Genomic DNA, 18684 nt, shown 5'->3' with positions numbered 1-18684 from the left:
AGAGAGAGCGAGAGAGAGAGACAGAGAGCACTTACATGTCCGTCTAACGGCTCCATATTTGTGCAGATTCATTTAATATATTTTGATTTATTGGGTTTTTCTTGACTTCCTCATGCAAGCTCCTTCAGAGACCCAACATCACCGACTTTCTTGTCTTTCAAGTTCAGAAGTGTGATTGTATTAGTCCTAATGGATGCCTTCGAGTACGATGACCTTCATGTGTGGGGGAGAGGGGGGGGGGTTACAGTCAGCCCCAATGTTGAAAGGTCCTAAATTATATTTCTGACAGACAAATGGTGAAAAAAAATGGGTCAAAAATACCTTCAGATTATGACATAAAATAAGCATGTATCGACATAAGTACAAGTAAAGGTTGAATTGAAGTGACATCACAAGAGATAAGATGAATTGAGGGCAGGATGAGGCATCTTTATTGGCTGGATGATGAGTCACAAACAGGAAATAGGGACAATCGTAAACAGGAAGTGATGCGTTTTCGGCGGACGGGAAGGCCGCAGCCAGGTGCTGTGCCATGGGGAGGCGGGAAGGGGTTGTTAAGTTCCATCCCGGGGCCTGATGCTGAACTACAAGTCGTGACTCTCAGGTGGCGGCCTGCTCCTGGCCCGGGCGTGGGCCTCGCAGTACAGCTGGCCCTCCACAAAGAAATAACCTTTCTGCTTCAGGTTGAGGTCGCAGTCAGCGCACACGAAGCAGGTCGGGTGGCGGAACTTGTCGCGAGCCTTCACCACCGTACCGCTGGAGCAGTACGAGAAATAAACACATGCGCAATCAAAAAAAGATAAAATAAAAGAATCAGGCTTCACCTCACATTCCTTTATGCTCCTCGGCTTGTGGACCCCCAACATTTGGGGCTACTCTGTACGCCACGTCCTTTTTCCTGTTCTTGGGTTGTCATCACAATATTTTGCCATCGCTGCTACTTGTAATACGGTCACAAGATTGAAAAGCCTCTGACCGCATTTTAAATGAATGAGAATAAATCAAAGTCAATCATGAGAATACAAATGAAATAAATAATTTTTAAAATACTAAGGGTTTTTTTTTCTATTATTTAAAAAAAACGCCCAACAATGAATGAGAATACATATGGATTAAAAAAAAATACCCGATTACATTATTTTACTGTTTTTATTTGAGCAGAATAAATATTTCAATCAATACAGCCATTTATGTACCCTTGTTCCATAATTTTGCGTCCGCGTTAAATGCATGACATTGACGCTAACTGATCCTGTTTGCTTTGAGGGATTTACTGCCATCTTGTGGCCTTACACGCAATTACAAGATGTTTACGGGAATGCTGATTTTTCAGGAATTTTCGCGACAGGGCTCGTTCCATATCGCAGTAGGATAGTATTCGCTTTTCATGTGTGATAATAATAGCGTGCGAATGTGCACTCACACAATGCCGTTTCCGCACTTGTCGCAGATGGGAAGTTTCTGCAGGTTTCCAGCAGGCGCGCTGGGTTTGGTGGTGGGCGCCTTGACTGTCCTGGTCACGATCGGTTTGGTGCCTGCAACCATACGCGCCACACCACATTTGGTGATAATTCAGAACACCAATCAATCATTTCACACAGTTACATTTAATCATGCAAATATGCATACTGTTTTTGATTGCAGCCACAAAATTCGAACAAAATGCCCAAAAATTGACTTTGCCCCTGCTGGACTTGTTGTGAACTGACCGTCGCTCTCGACATATTCCTGCAGCGCCTTGAAGGATCCCGACTGTCGAGGTTGTCCCGGTTCTTCGTGATCCTTCTGCAACATGCGATAGACGTCCGAATCCTCGATGTTAGCTAACGTCCTTGGGCTGTGTGCACAATGGCGACGGAAGGATGTCAGCGTGTCACGTATTTGACAGACGTTTTAGCCTGCGCTGTGCCATAAGTCAATCAATCTTTTGATTGGTATTCATTTATTTATGTGTATTCTATTTTTATTTTTCAGTTTTCTTTTTTTCCAGCTAAAATGACTTTTTCCTAGTGGCGTACCGTATTTTTCCGCACTATAAGACACACCCAAACACATTCAATTTTCTTAAAAACCGACAGTACGCCATATAATCCGGTGCGCCTTATACACGGATCAATATTCTGATTTCTTGGACATATTGCAAGTGACCTACAATGAATGCTGGTCTATCATATCGGGAGTGCAAAAGACAGAAAACACTGCGTCATCCCACCTGTCCTAAAATGCCCACCCGACGCATCTCTCGACACACTAACCGCGATTCAACATGCCCGGTGCGGCCCGTCTAAGCAGGAAATGGCCTGGAACAAGGGATGTGTTGCTTCTTCATCAGGTTAGGTAACAGCAACGCATGAATTGATGGATATTTATATCGTCATAGCGACACATCGTGCATCAGACGGACGACTGAACGACAAGGTAGTGGTTACCAAACTTTTGAAAACAATCAGTAGCTACAAAAAGTCACCATCTTGATGTTAAAATGCAGTACCGTAGTAGGGCCAGTGGGTTTTATTCCCTAAAAATGTGTAACGATGAGCACACGTTGAACGTTCACACTGTGGAAAAATATATTATATTCAGTTCAAACGGAGCGTACATAAAAGTTAAATACAAATCTTTACCCAAATAACTGTTCAAAACATGCACCGCGGTAATTTTCGACAATTAAAAATGAGGTTTTGACAAATCGTTTTTTTCCCCAGAATTTTTGGCAGTTGAACAAATATTTCAATGATATGGAGAAAGTATGATTTAAGATGTTTCCTTTATGGAGGATTTTCAAAATTATATTAAAAAACTGATTAATGAAAAAAAAAACAGATTTTTTTAGGAATAAAAAGGATTTAATTTTTATGATTTTATAATTTTAACAATTATATATTATGATTTAATAATTATGATTTAATTACGATTTTTTTTTTTTTTTTGTGCCGCAGAGAGGTGAAGGGCGTTCGTTGACCTGTCGGGCTTGGGGTGCACGAATCCTTTCATCTGCCCCTCCATGGCGTCCTGGATGTTTCCGGAAGAGTAGAGCCCGATGGGCGTGTTGTAAGTGGTGCTGACCACCTGATGCGTGTCGTCGATGTTGGCTGCCGCCACGAACGGCTGAGCTCGCCGGTTGTGCGCCACGCCGATGGCCTTGTACTCCTGTGCTGAACGAAGGTCAAAAGGTCAAAGTTGTCCAACCCATGAGCAGATGGAACCACTTCATCAAACAAACAGACAGACAGACAGATAATCCCCTGCAAAAATATTCAAACTTGATTACGTAGACATTAGCGAGTGCTTTTCTTTTTCTTTTTTTGGCTCTGGGGTTCACCTGCGAAAATACTTTTTGGAGGGGACTGTAAAGTCTAATTTCAGAGCTTTTCCAACTCACCTGGGGCTCGGATTGCAGGTTGACCTTAAAGGGGCTGCCGCCCTCCGTCACCCGCGGCGACCACAGTTTAGCTTCGCTTCTAAGAGCACCACAATAACAATTCGACCATTAAAAAAATAAAATAAACAAATAAACAAATAAAAATTAAAAACAAAAACAAACAATAGAATGCGCTGACAGAATTTTTTTTGTTGCTATTTTTCTTCCAGATTATTTTTTTAAACAATGTTTCAGAAATGATAAATAAAACAATTGCTTGAAAATAAATCAATAAAATAAAATAATTTGCCCCCACTACGACACCTTTAGAAATTATAGATAACTATTATTGCTACATCTAAGAAAGAAACTGAAGGATCAAAAAAATGTAGCCAAGAAATATGGAATCAGACTGTCAAGTTCCACCCAATTATTTTGCAGTTTCGCTCTTCCGTGCGCTTTCCTTCAAAGTGAAGATAAGACGAGAGACCGCTCACCTTTCCACGGTCAGCGTGAGCTGATGGGTGGCCTCTTTGATTTTGTTCTGCGCGTCGCAGTGCAGCATGTCAGCGGCGGACGCCCCCTCGATGGCCACGATCAGGTCACCGGCGCAAAGGTTGGCCACAGAGGCCTTGCTGCCGGGTGTGATCTACCATGACAGGAAGAGGAGACCGAAAACTCATTTACTGAACTACCAGTCATTTCAAAAGCGGAGTACTGGAGCCTATTTTGACCAGACTTTCAAGACTCCCGGCGTGTTGTGTTCTGTAACAATTTAAGCGGTGAAGCTACAAAAACAAAGAATAGATTCTCTTCTTTCACCTGACAAAAAAAAAAACAAAAAACCCAAAAACCTTTGTCTCTAGCTTTTTCCATTTTCTCATAATCTGCTGCAGATCATGGGTTGGGTTCACCAAAGCACCAATTTCTGACGAAAAAGCGGAGAAAAAAAGCTTTTTGTGAAATAAAAACATGTCAAACTTTGATGACAATGTTTTTTGCCTCTGTGGTAGGAATAAGCATCAAAATAAGACCAAGAATGTGTTTTTTGGGGCAAATTATCATTTTTTTCCAGCTCTATGTTTTTTGCTTCTGTGGAGGTAAAAAACAACAAAATGTAAGACCAAGAATGTGATTTGAAGGGCAAATTCTTTTTTTTCCAGAAAAAAAAAATTACCCACAGCATGGTACCATCATGTCTTTTGGTGTTAGCTATTCACACAATCATCAACACATCATCTTTTTTTTTTTTTTTAACAATTATGACAGATTTTCTGCTACCTACCATGACACACACGCTGTTTGAGTCTAAGGTGCCTAAACGTATCCGACTTCAAACGTATTGGCGCTTCTCACTGTGTTATAATCTTTCTTATTTGTTTCCTCTCCTCAAAAGCTGTGCTGATCTCTCAATGAAATTGAAAAGGAATGCAATTCTGCCCTCAACTGGCACCACTGTCTATACATCCATTCTTAATCTTTTTTTAAACGCACGCAACCTCATCAGAGTTGGTGCACCCACTTATTTCGCTCCCCCCCAGACTGTATCAGACAGTGTCTGCGAGGAGATCAGAGAAGGCTAACGAGAGGTCGCAGAAGATCAACCCAAAGGTTGCCAAAGAATATTCTGGCCCTTGATGCACCGGGCCGTGACCTTACTACATTACCACACACACGCACTTACGCACGCACACACACACACACACACACACACACACACACACACACACACACACACACACGCGCGCAATGAGGTCATGTGACTATAAATAAGGCCTTGAAGAGGGAGTGCTGATTTATGGCACACATCAGATGTTTTCCCGCTCGGAATGTCAGAAACGGGCACAGGTTTATTATTTTTTTTCCCCCTCTCCTCTTTTGTTTTCTTTCTTCTTTTTACTGGATTCGCTCCATGCAACTCATTTGAAAAGTACTCGTCGTAAATTACCACCATCGTCTCCGGATTTACTTGCTATGTCTGTTTTGGGTTATTTTTAAATCTCCACCAAGGAGCTCGATTCACTTGCTTGTACATTAGCTAAATATAAAAGTGTATGTAATTTGGGCAGAAAAGACAATGTGTGATTCTAATTTCCACAGATATTGATTTGTAAAGCAAAAACAATATTTGGTATATGAATCCCACACCAACTTGTCAGCAAAGCCGACAAGAGATTTGTTGGTTAGCAAAAACTTCCCGCGACGTACTGCACGATTTCCATCGAGTTGTTCATTTGTGAACGTAAATTTTCAGGGTCCGCTCTCAAACCGAATCTTCACGACAAAATGCAGACATGCAGATGATACGAGGCTTTGTTGTCGCTGTCATGCTGCCAAAATTAGCGTGCAGCTGGTGAACATGAGCGAGCATCTGGAAAACAAATAAGGAGATGTTTCCTCAAGGGATCGCTTGGGCCTCCAAAATAAACGCCACCGCATACTGAGGAGTACGTTAACAGCTAGATACTGTTGATATTGACGCATGCTTTTTATGTCGATGTGGTGATAAAGTGTCTCATTTGCATTGAAAGTAAAAGAAAGCAGAGTTGAAAATGCCAAGAAACAAGTCCCGAGCCACAACTTTCCAATGTCGGGACAACACCACCCCCCCCCCCCCATGTCGAAAAGATGTCTATTTATAGACATCTTTTCTTTTTACTATTTTTATGAACAATTAGAATAAAATATTTTGTAATGATTAAAAAAACATTTATGTATTAATTTTGAAAATGTAGTTGGAAAAAAAGTTGAAAAAAGACAATTTTAATGGTAACTAGTATTTTATTAGTATTATCAAAAAAATATTATTATTGTCATTATAATTACTATATGGAGTGTTATTATTACTATTCCTAGCATCATAATGATGATGATGGTAATTGTTTGAGAATACTTTAAAAACGTTGTGACCAAATTTTTAAATGGAAAAAAAAGTTAAATATTCATACTAACACATACATTATAATTGAGGTTAAAAAAAAAAAAATGGGCGCACAATGGTTAAAACTGGTTGTGACATTTTTTTTTTTTTTTTTTATGAACGCTGTCCACAATCAAAATGCGTGTATATCTCTTTAAGAAAAAAAAAAATCATTTGTGTTTACATTCTACTGGCTGCTCATAAAGACCATGAGGTGATGTTCCTGTCCTAAAAAGGCAGTGGAGAGACACACACACACACACACACACACACACACACACACACACACACACAGTGGCCTTGAAATGATGGCTCCAGTTGTTCCTGATGTCTTTTCCTAAAAATAGCAGGCAGGCGCTGGGGATGGATTAGTAGATCGAATCGCGTCTAAATTGTTGTTATGCTTCTGCTCTTGTGTCACTTTTCACATGTTGTACATGCTGCGAGTGTGTGGTTCAACTTCCGTGATTCGTGTCGAGTATTTGTTTTAGCAACGTGAGATTTTTGTCTCGCCACTTCCGAAAAGTATCCGCTCATCTTGTCTTTTGGAGCCTTCCACGCTACCGTGTTGTTGGACATTATCAGATTGTGTGGTGATGTTCTATAAACGTAGACGGAAATGCGCCGTCCGTTTGGGGAAAATGAACATATTTTACCGAAATCCCCAATGGCCAAATGGTCATATTTTGATAACCCACACACCGCATGTGCTTACAAATTTTTAAAAAAGTCTACACACCCCGGTTCAAATGCCAGGTTTTTGTGGTACTCCAAAAAAAGAGACTAAGATAAAACATGACAAAACTTGCCAGCGTTAATGTGACCAAGAACCCGTGCAACTCATTTGAAAGAATAAAGGTGGTTGCACAAGTGTACACACTTTCTTATAAGGGGGATGTAGCTGCGCTCAGAATGAACTAATCAAATTCAAACTTTATTAGAGAAGAATCAGCCATTTAAAGTGCCTGTTTAAGCCTGAATAGAGTTCAGCTGTATTAGTACCGTGAGTTTTGATTTCCTCGTAAAATATTTTTTCTTTTCAATTGAGTTGCTTGCTTACTTTCATGGCAGAATGTGTGGGTGAGGGAGGATCATTTTTCTTGGTTTCATCTTCTTGAATCATCAAAACGTGGAATTTGAATTAGGGGTGTGTAGACTTTTATATCCACCCCACTGGTATGTGTGTGTGTGTGTGTGTGTGTGTGTGTGTGTGTGTGTGTGAGAGTGTAACGTAAGCTGCTATTTGTATCTAAGCCTACAGCAAACACAGTGGCACAGGTGCAAAGTCGCATTTTTTTTTGTAAGCCCCCCCATCCTCCCTTGCCACCTCCATTCACTTCCAAAGGAACTTTTTAGATTCTAGAAAAGAGCAAAGAATCAAATTCCAAACTCACCCTGGAGATGGTCAGTGGCTGGTTGAAGTCCTTGCCGCCCACCAGACGGAAGCCCCAGGGGGCTGGCCCGTTCAGGACCACCTTGAACGGCATGGCCCCTTTCAACGGCGATGTCCCGACACACTGAGGGGAGTCTGAGAGTGCTATGATATCGAAGAGCAAGGGAGGGGCCAGCTTGGAGGGGTGGGGGGGAGGGGGTCATGACATGGTCCCACCCCCAAATAGGAAGTCCATTGGGCAGTTATTTGGCTGCGATGTACTTGCAGTACTTGTTCTACTTAACTGCTGTGAGGATGGGTGAACACACACACACACACACACACACACACACACACACACACACACACACACACACACACACTAGAAATCATCCCCAAACAGTTTACAGTCTGGTGCCCCCCGCCCTCCCTCTTCACTCCTCTCCTTTTTTGGTCTGCCCACTTTTGCTCAGAGGTCCTGCAGGAACATTGTGGACTAGCTAGAACGTCCCCTCCTCACCACCTTGGAGAGCCGCCCAGCATCCTTCCACCCAATCCTTCTACAAAGTCGCCTCACGGGATATTTTCTTAATGTTGTTGGATTTCTACTTTGTGTTTTGGTTCATATGGGATCCAAAACAGCTTAACTTGGTGACAAAATTTAGTGTTGTCATGGCACCTTGAGACACAAGTGACCCAACGTGTGACTTGTTCGAGCCATGGTTCGGTAGCTAATGCTAAATAGCATGAATGCTGCAATGCTAATCCTTTAAGGCACAGGTGTCAAAGTCAAGGCCCGGGGCCAGATTTGGCCCCACCACATAATGATGCAGTGGTCTGTGGCCCGCGAAAGCAAATCAAGCATGTCAAGTTCCACGATGCTTGCTAAAATCTGAACCAAAATTTCAAATTGGCATAGGTAATCCACAATAACAGTCATTAATCTTGACTTCTGGTTTTAAAACTAGTTCTTCATCCATTTGTTGTGCGTTGTGTATGTCATATGTGGAGGGGATTAAACATTTTTAAGGTTTCCCACAATTCATCAAGGCCCTCCGAGGGAAACCGTGAGGACAATGTGGCCCGCGACCAAAATGAGTTTGACACCCCTGCTTTAAAGTATGGACCGAACACAGCAATACATGAAGACAGACAATACAATAAAACTCAAGTCGTACGTATTTTTCTCCTTTTTCCTTTGCAGTGAACGACTAATATTGAACCACAATGTTTTTTTTCTTTTCTTTTTATGTTAACTCATAGTGTTAAAACGAGAAAAATGACAATTCAAAAAGCAAATCTGACATTTCACAAAGAACAATAAATGGAATAAGATCATAAATCTAAGCGTTTATTAATAATAATAATAATTATAATAATAATACAGCCCCGTAAAATGCAAAGTAGAAATACTTGACACTTGTGTGTGCATGTGTGATTTGTTTACAATAAGCTGTTTTCACTCCATTTTTTTTTGCATTTGACATGTTACATGGCTATCAAGCGAGTTTGTTGTTTTTAAGGCGGTGTTCAGTCACAAAAAAGAATTGTGGTCAAAACACACCCACTAGATGGCGCTGTTGATAGAAAAGAACGATGGCTAAAGAAGAAATATGAATAAAGCCAAGAGTGTGTTTTTAATAAAGCAGGTGAATGCTGATAACAGAAAATGATTGGAAAAAAATACAAACAGAAATGTGAGCAACACAATGTGAATTTATGATAAAAATTATATATCTTAAGGTGCTTCAACGAAAGTCAGTGTCCAAAAAAAAAAAAAATCCTTTGTGCAACATCTCAGCTAAAATGTGGTTTTAAATATATGACGACCGCCCCTTGGTGGAAAACCTGCCAATTTATGTACTCTCTATAACTGAATTTGACAGCCTACAATCCATGGTAGCTTGTCTTAATTAGCACACGACTGTATAGTTGACAAATAACAGGCAACTAAATTTTGAGTTAAAACACAATTCTGAAACACATTTTTTTTGTATTTAAAAAAAAAACTAACAGTTCAGACATACACTGACAGAAGATGTCTTTTACTGGAAATAGTTACACAAGTAATAATAATAATAATAAAAACAAAAATGCTTATCACACGATTGTATATCGCCACTGTGCAATTTAAATGTACTTTCGCCAATTTTTTGTATGAAAAAAGAAAGAAAAAGAACTTCTTTCTGTTACTGATTTTTTTTTAAAAATCTGGAAAATCCCCAAATTTTGTCACAAAAACCCAAACAAACCCTAAAACCTTTGCAATTTTCAGTTCTTAAAAATGTGTTTCGTATGAAGATTAAAAAAAAAAAAAATCTTTGTCACTGTAAGACCAAAAAAAAAACATTATTTCAAAATGTAATTCACACTTTCTCGTTGAATTTTCCCTTGAAAATTTGCAATTAGAATGTAAGAAAAAAAATATTAGGGGTGGAATGGTTCACTAAATCCATGGTTCGGTTCGGCTCTCACTTTTGTGCTCACGGTTTTGGATTCGGTATGCGTGACTTAAAAAACAAAATCTTCAAGTTAAACATGAAAGTGTATATTCTGAGCCTTATTTTTAAGTACTACAATATTATTTAAATGTTTCTTGTTTTTTTTATCTACGCCAGTGGCATATGGTGGCAGGCTTCTTCTCTTCACTTGGATGTCAAAACGTACAAGCAACTTGCTGAACTGATCGGTTTTGTTGATTTTCCAAATGCTCTGGGATGCCTCCTGATTTATCTTGGTTTGGTTGTGTTATTGAATAATCATAAATAAAGCAAAAAAAAAAAAGATACTACAGTCATCCCCTATTGTTGGAGCGCTAATAAATACAAACTTTGAAAAAGTGGCAAGCCCTCCGATACTGACACTTTTCTGAGGTGAACTCTGACATGAAACAAACAAACACAAATTGGTTAAAGTGCATCAACGCTAGCGGTGAAGGTGAACGGGTGAGATTTGCGCATGTAATATAGCACATGATTCATTGTTGAATGTCTTTGGGGTATGAAACCGACAACCCAAAAAAAAAAAAAAAAATTGTGATGCAGCACACCAACACAGAATAATTTTTTTTCCTCATCGTTGTCATTTTGCGGCTTGTCCGTGACCATAAAAACAGGAGTAAAAAGAGTTAAAAACAACAACAACAAAAAATTGGTACTAACGAGGTCTTCTGTTGAAGATGGCCAGTGAGAGCTGCGCCGCCATCCACAAACGCACACAGACACACACTTGTGTGCGGAGGCGGGCGGGGCGAGGAATCATTCACGCTAGCTGCTTCACGTAGTTTCCTGGGAAGGTTCCAAACAACTTGCTTCGCCGAGACGTCCCTTCATATACAACAGACAACAATAAAATGTGACGGGCATACGTGAACAGTAGATCTTTCGTCAAAAAAAGGTCGGGCTGAGATGATTTGATTCATCGACGGAATAATCCGAAGAATAAGTGATTGTAAAAATATATGATCCTGACAGCCTTGAATTTGTGCAAGTGTGTTATTTAGGCTATTATGCTCGTAGATTGTTGTGGTTTGTTTACATATAGTTTTAATGATAATAATAAATCGTCTTGTTTGTCTTTGCTTACCAACAAACCATCCGTCATCACACCTCTCCATCACGTCAACAATGTCGCCCTCCCTCAGCTCCAGCTCGTCTTCGTTGCGCGGCGCGTAGTTGTACACGGCCTGGAAGCTACACGACAAACAATCAATCGTTCACAACCCTCTTGGGTCAGCACTTAATTGGTTTACTCGCGTCCAAATTACACAACAGAAACTTGCAGTGTGAACATGACTTACGGGTCTCCCCCGCCGTGGAGAGCTTCCTGGACTAGTCGCTGAAAAAGAAAGAAAATGGGTTAGAAATCTGGGTTTCAGGAATATTTTGAGAGAGAGAGAGAGAGAGAGAGAGAGAGAGAGAGAGAGAGAGAGAGAGAGAGAGAGAGAGAGAGAAACATGAAAACAGAACATAAGATAGCACGGCATCTGTAAAGCTGATGCATACAGAGGACTGAAGCAAAAAATATATATTTCTATATTACATTGACTCAAACAATGAGGGACGCACCAAAAATATATTTTGGAAATGTTTTTTATATTTATGTGAATTTTAATGTGTGAAGCAAATTTTTAAATAGAAAAATGTGTCCACCCAATGGAAATGCATATATATATTTTTTAATTTGTGGCAAAACTGATTACAAAAATAAAATCATCGACAATATGACGACATTGCCCACAAAAATGGGGATTAAAAATATTGATAATTAATAAAAAAAAAAAAAAAAATTAGTCAAAATAAAAATGAAGAATATTTTTGAATTTAACATATATATTTGTTTTACTATAACGGAGTAATAATTCACAGAGCACTGTAAATACTGTAACTGTGGGAAATTACCCCAAAAATGATATTATCTACCTATAATATATTTCATTATGTTTGATATTTTTTAGACTTCATGTACAGCACTTTGTGTGCAGCTGTGAGTGTTTGTAAAGTGCCGTACAACAAACGTTGAGTTGAATTGCAAAGAGATTGAGTCTAAAAAAATATTTTCTCCACATAAACATTTTTTATATTAACAACAAAGAACATCATGACATTTTATTAGAATGCAATCCTATTCTTGGGCATGTATGGAGAAAGAATGACATATCATGAGGAGGCAAAGAATTTCTCAGCAACAAGCATCTGCTTGAGGGAAATAATTCTTCTGTTTAGTACAATTAATTGAACATAGGCGTTCGTGAAGCGACCTGAGATCCCTTCATGAAACGCAACCTTACGCGACAGTTCCAGTCAGCAGAGTTCCCCAAGAGACAAAAGACGAGTCGCCCTACCCTTCGACCTCTAGCGGGCCTCCGAGACAAGACGGGGCTACGAGGCGGTTTTCCACCCACGACTGGATCCTGCTCGGCGGGCATACAAAGAAGGCAAAATGTCTGTCTCGGCTTCCATAGCAACCAACGCCAAGCTACTCGCTGTCATGGCGAGAACATTTAAAGCCAAACGCTAACATGCCAAAGGCCGCCAATCACCAAAAACATCCCGATGCAACCACCGTCAGCACAAACTTATGATCTACTAATTACACAGCCGTTTGTGTTAGTGGACAAAATGCGTTAGTGTGCACGTCACACTCTGTATGAATTCACACTGTCAATAGGATGACATGGTATGGCCACGCGTCGCGGTGGACTTCATAACCACAAAACATGCTGCCTGCAGGGTCCACGTGGCATCTGTATACAGCAGCTGAGGTTTACGGTGGCGAGTTGAAAGAAAAAAAAGTGTGAGCAAAAATAAGTGTCGAATTAAATATGAGAAAAATGCTTTTGTACAAGCGGAGACCAAACCCCCAAGTAAACACAATTAATGATCAAGTAAACCATATTATTTTATACCTTCTGCATAATCAACACTATCACTGCGAACTCAGATCAAGACATATTTTTAAAATAAAAACATAAATGACATCTTTTGATATTAGAAAAACCGATTTGCACAAATGCAAGGTAAATCCTCTTACTAGCCACTCTATGAGGTCCACTGCCGCTTGCTACAAACTGATAAATCCATTCCTCATTCCCAAACGAGCAACAGCAACTGTTAGAATTCATTCGCAGCAACACCCTGACTCCGCTTTACCTTCAACTTGGGGGACCTACGGCCCGGGTGGGGAATCGCGGGAGGGGAGTGGCGGGAAGTGAGGAGCGGTGGGGAGGTGGACGAGGGTGATGTGGTGGAGTGGGGGGGAGTCAGGGGCTCCGGCGAGTGGAGGGGGGACGCGGAGGAAGAGGGCGAGACGGGAGGCGACGTGGAGAAGATGGGCAGGGGCGGGGGGCGGGACGGGGGAGAGTTCAAGGGTCGCAGCGAGGAGGGTGACGGCGGGCCGGGGGGAGGAGAGGGTGAGTGAGCGGGGGGACAGACGTCAGCCTAGTGGGGTCGGGGGGGCAATGACACACAACACTGAGTGCACAACTTCAATCGAATTGAAATATGAATGGCGAAAGAGACATGGAGGAAAATATTTTGATTAAAAAAAAACGTGTCTTTTATTCCTCATTGCAATGATTTTCATTTGTCAGCATAAATTTGGATTGGATGAAAAAATTCTTCCTATTGTTTGTATATTCAGTGATTTTATTATTTGTATGTTTAGATTTGTTTAATGGTGAAATTATTTCAAATTTAAAAACACATTGAGGATTCAAATAAATATGAATATTTTGTATTATTGTTCATTTATATACATATATAATGTATATATAAAGATTCAAGACAAGAAATTATTTAATTTAAATTTAAGACCAACACCTTCATTTAGTGTTTATGAACAAGGTACGGTACATGCCGGAAGTTATAGTGTGACGCCACAATTTGCATCTACTTTTGTCATAAAATTGAAATGTGAAACATGAAAACTATTTTCCTCCATGTCTTATCCAAGCTTCTGAAGCTTTCTAATTCTTCCAGCGTGTTTCCACCGAGCAGGACAGTTCATTCCGGTTTAAAACTCACCAATCAAGCCTTCGTAGAGTAAAGCTACAAAACAAAGAGAATAAAGTGACGCGGTGATAATTTTAAAAGCGTACCTTGAAACTGTACTGCTTGGTGGAAACTGCGGTGTTTAAATGAAAGGTCACAAATGCTCTACCTGTGTACTGAGTTTCCCTGTCAAAACCTCTTCCTCCTCCTCCTCCTCCTCTCTAGCCTCCTCATCTTCTTCCTGAATGAATAACTCAATAAACGACTTTCCTCTTTTTGATGGAGGCCTCTGAGACTCAACCGGGGCTTCCTTTAGGACGTGAGCCGTCACACAGTCTCGTTCTGCTGATTTTATTGCTCGGGGTTTTGCTGCCGGCTGAGCATCATGAAATTGGGGTTTTGCGGTGAAACACATTGGTGACTGATCTTGTTCATCCAGAATTACAGACAGCGGCTCATCGTAAGGGTCTGCGACACGGAGCTGACCGTCAAAGCGGCTAGGTGACGTCGACGACTCCCACATCGCTCTCTGCAACTCGCTCGACTTCGCGCCGCGCAAAGGGTCGCACGCCCTACGCCCGCGAGAAGGAGCCAGCGGACCTAAAACGCCGGAGAGATACTCGGGCGAGGCGGAGAGAGGCTTGTCAAGAAACTGCGCAAGGTGACCGGGAAGAGGGGGTGGCGTGGGGGTCGCGGGCGTGACCGAGAGGGAGCGAGGCGGAGGGGCATCCACGGTGAGGGAGAGCCACTCGTGGGTGACTGCCCGCAGGTTAGGCCTTGACAGCAGGGAAGATGGGTGGTCGCGGGAGGGGGTGGGGGATGGAGGCGGGAGAAGGGAGGAAGGCTTCATGATGGGGGAAGTGGAAGAGAGGGGAGAAAGTCAACAGAAAAGTACGCAGAGGTTCCACTGGACATGTGCCAACGCCGCTTCTCATCGATCCGAGTATTGTGGTGACATTTCCTTACCTTGATGGGCGTGGAGATGGGCGTCCTGTTGCCATGGTTTCCGTGGGGGTCCACATGGTGGAGGTGGTGGGCGGTTGTTTTGGAGGGCGAGCGCTTGAGCAGATCCACGTAGGCTACGGGAAAGATGCCCTGTTTGGTCGTGTCTGGGATCTTGCCCTCGTACCAGTTCTGGTCCACCTGCCGGATCACGATCACCCTTTCGCCCTGTAACACACACACACGCAAATTATACACTGTATATTGGAGTAACCTTATGTGTGATTGAACTAGCAACCCGTCCTAGGTGTGTGGAATTCTCTCGGCAAAAGTCAGCTCGCATACGGAACAGAGTACAATGAACAATAACCTAAATGAGAACAAGCGGGGTACGGAATGGATGGTATCGTATCGCATCAAAGTAACGAGGGAGTGCTATTGACTTGCAACCAGTCCATTGTGTACCCCGCTTTGGTTGCCAAAAGCCAGCTAGGACAGATTCCAACTCACCCGTGACGCTAATGAGAACAGACAGGTGTCGAAAATAGAAAGTATCGATGCATCGGATTCGTTTTATATGCGATTGAGTGGCATGAAGTCGAGGGTGTACTCAAGCCACCTTTCTGAGCGACAGCTCAACGTTTGTGTCGGCGTTGAAGTTGTAACGAGCCACGGCCTCGCCGATCTCCCTGACGTGGGCGGGTGGAGGCGGGCGGCTGGGCTGCGACTTCTCCGAAGACGTCATCTTCTAAAGACACAGAAGAAAGAGTGTGAATCCTGGATAATGCCACACGCACCGTCGGTGATTTTTGCTCGTCGCACGCCCACCTCCACGTAAGCGATCGGGAATATCCCAACCCGGCCTCGGTGCTCGCCTTCGTACCAGTTGCTGTCGATCTGCCTGATGATGTTGACCGCATCGCCTTTTTTGAACGTCAGCTCCCTGTAATGCAGTCGGGTTATTTCGAGCGTAATCGACTGGGATTTATTTGGTGTAGGCCATGCGGTGTATGAATAGCACAGGCACAGTCAAAGCCATTCGGGTGTGATGGTGTGATACGTAAAAACTACACGTAAAGTTTAATGGAGTGAACGGCCACGCGCTGACGTGTCGGGTTTACGAGTTCATGCTTCAAACTGTACTCACTTAGCCGTCTGCGCCTTAAAGTCGTAAATAGCTCGGGCAGGCTGCTTCTGATGGAGGAGAGAGAACAGAATAAGTTGGGTCATCTGTTTATGGGATACCTGGAGGGAATAAAAATGGGAGACAGAAGAAAAGCATCGAGTATTACCAGAAATAAAGACCGTAACAACGAAACCAATCATGCTAATGTTCACTGAGCTGCTTGTTGTCATTTGCGGGGTGCGATGAATGGGTCCTACCTCTCTGTCAGGTGTGGCTCTTCGACTCTGGGGTGTGTGCCGACCGTCCATGGTGGAATAACTCCTGGGCACATCCTGGTCTGCGATTGGCGAGAGACAAAACAGCACGCAAAGTTAGCGTAGTTAGCATAGCACTGCCAACAGGAACAACAATGGGCATGCTCGCAATACGGCAAATGATGTCATTCCAACAAGTACATAAAGGAATGAAACCTTGACATTAAAATGGACGTCTGGGGTTGCCAAAATATGACAGACACACATTTGAGCCAACAAAATTACTAAACAAAATAAAGAAAGAAACATGAAGGGCCAAGGGGAGACATTCAAAATGATTGGTGACATACCTGTACATTACAAACAGATGGGCATGAATTGTACTACTCCACTCAGGTAGGTTAATACAGTGAACCCCCAACCGAGCAGCACCATGAATAGCATGGTGAATTTACAGCGCAGACACTTGATTTCAGTATGTCAACAAAAAAAGCACAAGAATGTGACCAAGATGGTGAAGAGGACAAAGAGCAAATGATGTGACTGCGTCATCTCCACCTGAATAAAAAACACCATTTCCATTGGCATGCTCCTCCCCGTAATCATTACAGTTGGTGGCATCCAAGTGGCGTCCGTAACAGGCACTAACTGGCGACTGGAGCCGGGGAGATTGCAACCGTGACGTGGGTGGCTCGCCCTCGTACGAAGTGTACCCATCCGGGCCGGCCTCGTGCCAACACCTCCTCCTTCCGGGCAACGAAGAGCTTCTTTCAGGCACGCTGGGCAGCAGCTCGGAGAGTATTCTCCTCAGGATGCTGTCGTCGGGGGTCCTGGCGCCTCGGCGGCCCCGCTCGGCTTGGATGTGCTCGTAGATGTCCCTCAGGGCGGCGTCCAGCGCTTCGTAGATGGCCTGCTTGGATTTTGGCCTGCTTCCGCGACTGTGACCGCCGCCGCAGCTCTTTTTCTTGTGGAAAGGCACTGGACTGACCAGATAGGCCAGCTTGGACATGGACTGCTGGGACTCGGAGCTCTGGACCAGAGAGCGGCTGCTGCGACTTGACGGCTGAGGTCTCTGGGGGTCCTGGCGCGCTCGCTGTCGCTCGTGGCGGAGCATGGTGGTGAAGCGCGTGTAAGAGGCCGGGCAGCGACCCTTGCATGAACTAATGAGGTGTCTATGTTGGTAGCCCTGGCTCTGTCCAACACTCTGGTGACCGGGGTGGTGGTGGTGGTGATGGCGGAGGTGGTGGTGCAGCGTGGCGGAGCCGTACAAGCTCTCCGAGGACGTCAGCGAGCAGTGGTCAAAGTCGCTCTCGCTGCAAAACGAAGAGCCCTCCACCTGGATGAAGTCACTGAGGTCTGAGGCGATGGCGTCCTGCTCGCTGTCGGAGTAGTCAGCTTGCGGCACCCGCGGGACGGGAGGAGCCAAGTAGGAGGCCGCACGGTTGGGCTCTGGCCCCACACGAGGTTGACCCTCAGGCGGGCTGCGAGTTTTACGCGAGTGATCCGTGGCGGGAGTTGGCAGCCCATTGCCACTGTCGTCCTCCTCCAGGAGAGACTCGATAGAGAAGCGGCGTTTTGGAAAACTAGGGGTGCCACCGCCACTGCTCGCTCGGGACGAGCCGCCTGGCGTGGTCGCGCCCGACGCCACCTCGTTGTCTCCCAAGTTAGGCATGGATTTGGACTTTTCGATGAGACTCTCAAAAGCGGAGATGCGGTTGGGCACGTTGTTGCGCGGCACTTCTGAGCCGCCAGAGGGTGCCCAAGGGGAGAGCGGGTGCAGGTGCAGATGGGGCTGCTGCTCCAGCTCCAGGATGCGGGTGCGGACCGAACGGATCACCTCGGACGGGATCAGGTGGGCCCTGTCGATGTGGTGCATCTTCCGGTAAAGCTTGAGAAAGCCCGGTGAGTCATGTGGCAGCCGGCGGCGGAGGCGGGGTGCCGAGCCCATGGACCCGTTGGAGTCAGGTTGGCTGCACAGCAATGAGCCGGCGCTTTCCGAGCGAAAGGCGCGGCGTTGGCCCGGACGGTCGCCCAGCAAGTCGTCGCAGCTACGGGACCTGAGTTTGCTGCTGGACGGTGGAGGCGCTGGAGCCTCCTCGGAGGATGACGCCGGCGCCTCCTCCGTGCAACAGGTAGCAACGGGGGGCAGGGATGAATGCTGGCAAGGACCCGGAGAGGTCAAAGTGTTTGAATACATGACGCATGCGGCCCCACCTTT

The 18684-nt window shown here is 43.9% G+C and overlaps 2 protein-coding genes across 4 annotated transcripts in view; both read right to left on the bottom strand.

Moving 5' to 3' along the window:
- Nucleotides 1-399: 399 nt before the first annotated feature.
- Nucleotides 400-7822, bottom strand: LOC109511388 (PDZ and LIM domain protein 3). The gene is made up of 7 exons (XM_019862462.1): nucleotides 7676-7822; nucleotides 3859-4010; nucleotides 3383-3461; nucleotides 2963-3150; nucleotides 1710-1837; nucleotides 1424-1535; nucleotides 400-756 (listed from the first exon to the last, which is right to left on the bottom strand). Exons 1-7 carry the CDS (start codon nucleotides 7766-7768, stop codon nucleotides 585-587), a joined length of 924 nt encoding a protein of 307 aa, XP_019718021.1. The 5' UTR covers nucleotides 7769-7822; the 3' UTR covers nucleotides 400-584.
- Nucleotides 7823-8983: 1161 nt separating this feature from the next.
- Nucleotides 8984-18684, bottom strand: part of sorbs2a (sorbin and SH3 domain containing 2a) — a 40542-nt gene continuing 30841 nt past the window's right edge. For 2 of the 3 annotated variants that reach the window (XM_019862459.1, XM_019862460.1), the window contains 12 exons: nucleotides 17025-18680; nucleotides 16470-16549; nucleotides 16234-16331; nucleotides 15915-16029; nucleotides 15706-15834; nucleotides 15111-15314; nucleotides 14314-14988; nucleotides 13305-13592; nucleotides 12497-12565; nucleotides 11453-11490; nucleotides 11239-11345; nucleotides 8984-10979 (listed from right to left, as the gene is read on the bottom strand). In XM_019862459.1, coding sequence (XP_019718018.1) covers nucleotides 10915-10979; nucleotides 11239-11345; nucleotides 11453-11490; nucleotides 12497-12565; nucleotides 13305-13592; nucleotides 14314-14988; nucleotides 15111-15314; nucleotides 15706-15834; nucleotides 15915-16029; nucleotides 16234-16331; nucleotides 16470-16549; nucleotides 17025-18680 — 3524 coding nt within the window. In that variant the 3' untranslated portion in view covers nucleotides 8984-10914. The remainder of the gene's footprint in view (nucleotides 10980-11238; nucleotides 11346-11452; nucleotides 11491-12496; nucleotides 12566-13304; nucleotides 13593-14313; nucleotides 14989-15110; nucleotides 15315-15705; nucleotides 15835-15914; nucleotides 16030-16233; nucleotides 16332-16469; nucleotides 16550-17024; nucleotides 18681-18684) is intronic. The other variant, XM_019862461.1, reaches the window with a different exon arrangement.

Source organism: Hippocampus comes, unplaced genomic scaffold (genome assembly GCF_001891065.2).
Source record: "Hippocampus comes isolate QL1 unplaced genomic scaffold, H_comes_QL1_v1.1 scaffold7, whole genome shotgun sequence".
In the NCBI taxonomy this organism is placed as follows: domain Eukaryota; kingdom Metazoa; phylum Chordata; class Actinopteri; order Syngnathiformes; family Syngnathidae; genus Hippocampus; species Hippocampus comes.
Note: the sequence above shows the minus strand (reverse complement) of the source record. Positions and strands in the feature narration are given on the sequence as shown.

Coding starts and splice junctions, on each gene's coding strand:
- LOC109511388 (XM_019862462.1), bottom strand. CDS start 7,768: ATGCCGTTCAAGGTGGTCCTGAACGGGCCAGCCCCCTGGGGCTTCCGT. Junction 3,462..3,858: donor CTCACGCTGACCGTGGAAAG/GTGAGCGGTCTC, acceptor TGGTGCTCTTAG/AAGCGAAGCTAAACTGTGGT. Junction 757..1,423: donor AAGTGCGGAAACGGCATTGT/GTGAGTGCACAT, acceptor GTACTGCTCCAG/CGGTACGGTGGTGAAGGCTC.